The 5,000-nt window shown below is 41.3% G+C and overlaps 3 protein-coding genes across 4 annotated transcripts in view; 2 read left to right on the forward strand and 1 right to left on the reverse strand.

The window, feature by feature from the left end:
- Positions 1–2,376, reverse strand: part of LOC143289258 (uncharacterized) — a 38,330-nt gene extending 35,954 nt beyond the window's left edge. The window contains exon 1 of the mRNA XM_076598246.1: positions 1,360–2,376. Within this exon, the coding sequence (XP_076454361.1) occupies positions 1,360–1,365 (6 nt within the window). The 5' untranslated portion in view covers positions 1,366–2,376. The remainder of the gene's footprint in view (positions 1–1,359) is intronic.
- The window catches only part of LOC143289259 (uncharacterized), a 30,239-nt gene that overhangs the window by 14,676 nt on the left and 10,563 nt on the right, over positions 1–5,000 (forward strand). For both annotated transcript variants that reach the window (XM_076598250.1, XM_076598252.1), the window contains exon 4: positions 2,409–2,528. In XM_076598250.1, the coding sequence (XP_076454365.1) occupies positions 2,409–2,528 (120 nt within the window). The remainder of the gene's footprint in view (positions 1–2,408; positions 2,529–5,000) is intronic.
- On the forward strand, positions 2,698–4,510 carry LOC143288934 (THAP domain-containing protein 1-like). Its single transcript, XM_076597616.1, has 3 exons — positions 2,698–2,891; positions 3,384–3,567; positions 4,160–4,510. The coding sequence occupies exons 1-3, from the start codon at positions 2,824–2,826 to the stop codon at positions 4,256–4,258; spliced, it is 351 nt and encodes a 116-aa protein (XP_076453731.1). The 5' UTR covers positions 2,698–2,823; the 3' UTR covers positions 4,259–4,510.

Below are 5,000 nucleotides of genomic sequence, written 5' to 3' on the forward strand. Positions count from 1 at the left end.
GATTTACCCACCAGGCGCCTTTACCGAGATCCGAACCCCGCGGGATCCTCAGATTGAAAGTCCAACGCTTTGACCATTCGGCTACTGCGCCCACCAGTCCACCGTGGTTGATAAAGATTTTTGTCTTGTAAAAAAGATAATAATGTAGCCGTGCTCCGAGCGGTTATTCAAGGGGTACGGCACAAAAGACTTAACTAATTGATTGATTGAATGAAAGGATAGACAAGATCCCACGCACAGGCCAGGAACATATAGAGGCCAGTCACAAATGGGTTTTCTATTGTTTTATTTACATAAAAAGAGAAGACCTAAGAGAAGACAACTAGGAGAAGAACTAAGAAGAAGACAAAAAGAGAAGACAAAAAGAGAAGAAGACTAGAAGAGAACTAGTTTAAGAGAAGACAGTGCCTGGAATGACACAAACAAATGTCATTCGCACAACATGTCTGCACAAGTGAATAATAAAGCGCATGTACACATTTTACATGGAAAGACTATCACTCGGGTTTGGGATACGCAACAACATAATGCATATGTGTGAAGACCAAACGCTGACATCAAATGACATTTCTAATACATTTAAATAGTGCAGTTAAAGTGATTGAAGCGATGCTGACTTGGTGAAAGTACACTGACAGTATAGATTAGATAAAGCTGTGTCAAAGTGACTCAAATGAATCAGTTTATCATGTTGCACTATACTGGAGTAAGCTGTATAGGAGAGAGCATGATAACTAAATTACAGTTAACAGACTGATACATATCAGGTGGTTTTGACCAATAACTGATATTAATCCAACACTATCTTGAAATCACAACAGCAGAATACTACACACATCTTAGAGTACTGAGCACACTGTAGCAGTACAACTGATATTAGTGTGAAAGATAATACCTGAATAACAAACAAGATAGAGAATCAGTGGCTTAGATATAATACTGGCAAACTGATAGACCAGATAGTAAGTGAAGAACCACCATGGCTTAACCATTAAGTGGTGAATGAACTTTACGCACTCACTAGAACATTCTGGAACAAACTAGCTGTGTCGAGAGACGTCACTGACTGTGACGTTAAGAATCAAATGGAACACTGCTCCATGCAGATGACGACATGGCAATTATTTAGATCAGTCATAGCCGATCTGTGACTAACTTGTCAAAGCAATAACTGAACAAAGCAATAACTGAACATACTCATATAAACACAAGTACTGTGTCAAATAATACACCGATCTGTGACTAACTTGTCAAAGCAATAACTGAACAAAGCAATAACTGAACATACTCATATAAACACAAGTACTGTGTCAAATAATACAATTTACAAATCAACACATTCTACACACTAGTACTTACAGCCATACGTAGCGAGATGTTGCTGTTGTGGGAACAACACTGACCACTACACGGCAAGAGACAAAGAGAGCAGGTGCTGGCCGCGGCTGGCTCGGGTGTGGAAGTGACCACTCATCACCCGCTCGGCCAATTTATACAAATTAGGCGAACTACAAAGACAATCACGTGGGCTGCAAACCAGATCGTCACTAATCTGAAGGAATCTGATGAGAACTGTGCTTGTTACAAGGTGTTCAGTAACAGATTTCTAAATGATTCCTGAACCGATTTGCATCGGATAAGTTGCAAAAGAAAGAGCTCAACGCCTACTTTATAATGAGCGTAAAATGAAGTGTTGATTATTTAAGATGAATTTATAATCTTAATTTAAGTCACCTGAACAGGGTCAGTTTTAACGAGCTCGTCGCTGAAAATTACAAACTGCGTTAAATCAGTTTCACGTAGGCGAACATAAATGGAATAGATTTAAAGATGGAATTAAGACGATTCTGCCAGTATATAATACTAGTAGAATACTGATCTGACAAAAGAGCTATTAATTAAATACTGTGGAACAGAAACACAAGTTTGCTCTCAGCCAATGACGTATCGCGACGCGACACTGGTCGAGCAGTCAGCAGGTGGTCTGGCCAGGACAAAATGATGTAAGCAGAGTGACGTCACATATTCTGTGCAAGGGTTAGGAGGGAAAACGTCGTCTGCTCTGGCTTGTGCGTGAATAGTGTTGGAGCAAGCATAGCGCGCTTGGTCACAATAAAATAAAATAAAATAAAAAGATAGATAGATATTTGAATTTGTATTTCTTTTTATCACAACATATTTGTCTGTGTGAAATTCGGGCTGATCTCCCCAGGGAGAGCGCGTCGCTATACTACAGCGCCAAATATCGGCGGCTGAGCCGTGATTCGAGCCAGCGCACTCAGATTCTCTCGCTTCAGTTCCAAGGCGGACGCGTTACCTCTTGGCCATCACTCCACTCAGATAGATAGATAGATAGATCGATAGATAGATAGATAGATGAATAAATATTTTTTTACTGCACGCATCAGCGAGGAGACTGAACACAGTGAAGAAGTACATTGCCCGAGTTCAGAGTGATCCCCAAGCAGCTCGCTTTAGACCGGCGGCCCATGTGGGAATCCTCCAGAATGAGATCACCACCGAAACAGGTTTGTGGAGAATGTCTGTCTGTCTCTCTCTGTCTATCTATCTGTCTGTCTGTCTCTCTCTCCCTCGTCCTCCCTTTCTGTCTCTGTGTCTGTCTGTGTGTCTGTGTGTCTCCATCGCTCTCCCTCCCAGTCTCTGTGTATTTGCCTATCTGTGTGTGTGTGTCACTGAGATCGTATTTACATAGAGCGCGCGAGGCGCTGCGTGAGCGACGCCACAGCCGCGCGAACTTTCCGCCATGTTGGACACCTACCCGTACACCGGCCTTTTGTAAGAGAGTGACAACAGAGTACAACAATGTCCGGAACGTTTTGTGCAGCTTGGGGCTGTTTCAACAGACAAAAGAAAGGGAAATCTTTTCACAGGTTCGTACCTATAATTTTCTTGATATTAATGAGTAAAAAACTAAAGAAAGGATGATTGACTTTACCCCAAACATCCTGGGAAATTTGCAAAAGTATGGTTGTCTCAGGTGACTGTGTTTGTGTGCGTCATTGTGTGTGTAGGGGTGTGTGTGTGTGTGTGTGTGTGTGTGTGTGTGTAACTGTTGGTGGTGGTGGTGTGTGTGTGTGTGTGTTGGGTTATGGAGGTCTTACGACTGTCAGTTTGTGCGTGTCTGTATGTAGGCCTATGTGTGTGTATGGTGCATGATTCGGTGTGTGCAAGTGTGTGTGTGTGTGTGCATGTGTGTGTGTGTGTGTGTGTGTGTGCGCGCGCGCGCGCGCGCGTGTGTGTGTGTGTGTGTGTGTGTGTGTGTGTTTGTGTTTATTATAACCTTAAGTATAAGGGAAGTAAAAATGTTTTGATGAACACTCCAATGACAAAATAAACTTGAATTATTCGTGTTTTGTAATCAGATTCCCGAAGGACGAAGAGAGAAGAAGACAATGGGTTGCAGCCCTGAAGAGGGAGGGATTTCAAGCTACCGACTACTCCAGGATCTGTGGTGACCACTTTGAAAAGCAATGCTACAATCCGTCTGGCCTCTTGAAGCACACAGCTGTTCCCACCCTCTTTAACTTTCCTGCTCACTTGCAAAAGGTAATATTAAAATTCATTTACAACATCTCTTCTGCATGGGGTAGTTTGTATATCAAAATATTATTTATTTTTCAGAATGCCGCACTTTTCTTTTATCTGCATGAATTACAACAAATCATGTTAAAAATGGAACTAGAATCCCCTATAACCCCTACAAAATGAAACGTATTAAGGAAATTAAGTCAATCTTACATGTGCATTCATCTTTTGATAAATGACCATAAAAACGCCTGTGTGTGTGTGTGTGTGTGTGTGTGTCACTGTGTGATTGTCCGTGCATGTGTGCGTGTGCACGCGCGCGCGTGTGTGTGTGTGTTCATGTGTATGCATGCATAATTGTGTTTGTGTGGGTGGTGGGAGGAGGGAGGGAAGAGCGAGGACGGAATGGATTGGGGGATCCTAAGCAATAAATTTTATTATCATCATCCTGCTTTGACGATACACACATGTCAATAAACACAGACGAGCTCTAAAAACAGCTGTTTAAAGATGGAACATTTTAGTGGTTCTAGTGGTATGTTTCAGTTTTAAAGTAATTTGTAGACACTATATCATTGTATAGAAATCATAACTGGTCACAACTCTGTTTCAGGAGGTGAAACCACGGAAAAATCCAGCTCCAAGAAACTTGACAACTGAGTCGTCGATGCCCATCTCCATCTTCATCTTCATCTACATTGTCCCAACCTGAAACGGGGGCCCCTGGAACAAGTGTTGCCAAACAACACAATTCTCTCATCACGGGAAAATATATTAGAAAGCAAATGAACAAACTTGTTCTCTTCAAAAACCAGTAACGTCTGTCCTAGAGACATGCATGTGCAAATGCACCTGACAATTCTTCACCTTGTGTCAATCTTTCTGGTACATTGTGATGCTACAATCTGTTAATTCACTGTGCCTTCTATGGCGTCCTTTAACCAGAAGAACATACACACAGTCATCCGTTTTCATGGTGCATACCCCTGACATAAGGTTGGGGCTCGAACTTGTTCTGTTTGACTTGTGCTGTCTGATTCTGTTTTGGTTCTTTGTACTGATGTATGTCGAAAATTCCTTGTCCTATGTGCATTTATGAAATTGACTCTGAATCGCATTTTTTCTTTGAGTGTAATGTTATAATATCTTGAGAAGTATGTGTATTTTTTTTTTAGAAAAAGGTTTTGCGAAAAGGAGATTTCGTTTGCTGTCATCTGAAGACTGGAGATTTCGTTTGTTTGTTGTCATCTTATTACACATTCCTTTGCTACAGTTATTTAGGAAACATACAAATTAGAAAAAAAAGAAGATATTTTTCTGACAGTTAATTCACTGAACTGAAATTTGGTCAATTTTTTTATGGTCAAATATTATAATTGGAAATTTTGTGTCTGTTTGTGTGTGAACGCGCGAGCGCGTGTGTGTGCATGCGTGCGCGTGCGTGTGTGTGTGTG

This window comes from Babylonia areolata, chromosome 13 (assembly GCF_041734735.1).
Source record: "Babylonia areolata isolate BAREFJ2019XMU chromosome 13, ASM4173473v1, whole genome shotgun sequence".
Taxonomy (NCBI): Eukaryota; Metazoa; Mollusca; class Gastropoda; order Neogastropoda; family Buccinidae; genus Babylonia; species Babylonia areolata.

Coding starts and splice junctions, on each gene's coding strand:
- LOC143288934 (XM_076597616.1), top strand. CDS start 2,824: ATGTCCGGAACGTTTTGTGCAGCTTGGGGCTGTTTCAACAGACAAAAG. Junction 2,892..3,383: donor AAAGGGAAATCTTTTCACAG/GTTCGTACCTAT, acceptor TTTTGTAATCAG/ATTCCCGAAGGACGAAGAGA. Junction 3,568..4,159: donor TTCCTGCTCACTTGCAAAAG/GTAATATTAAAA, acceptor ACTCTGTTTCAG/GAGGTGAAACCACGGAAAAA.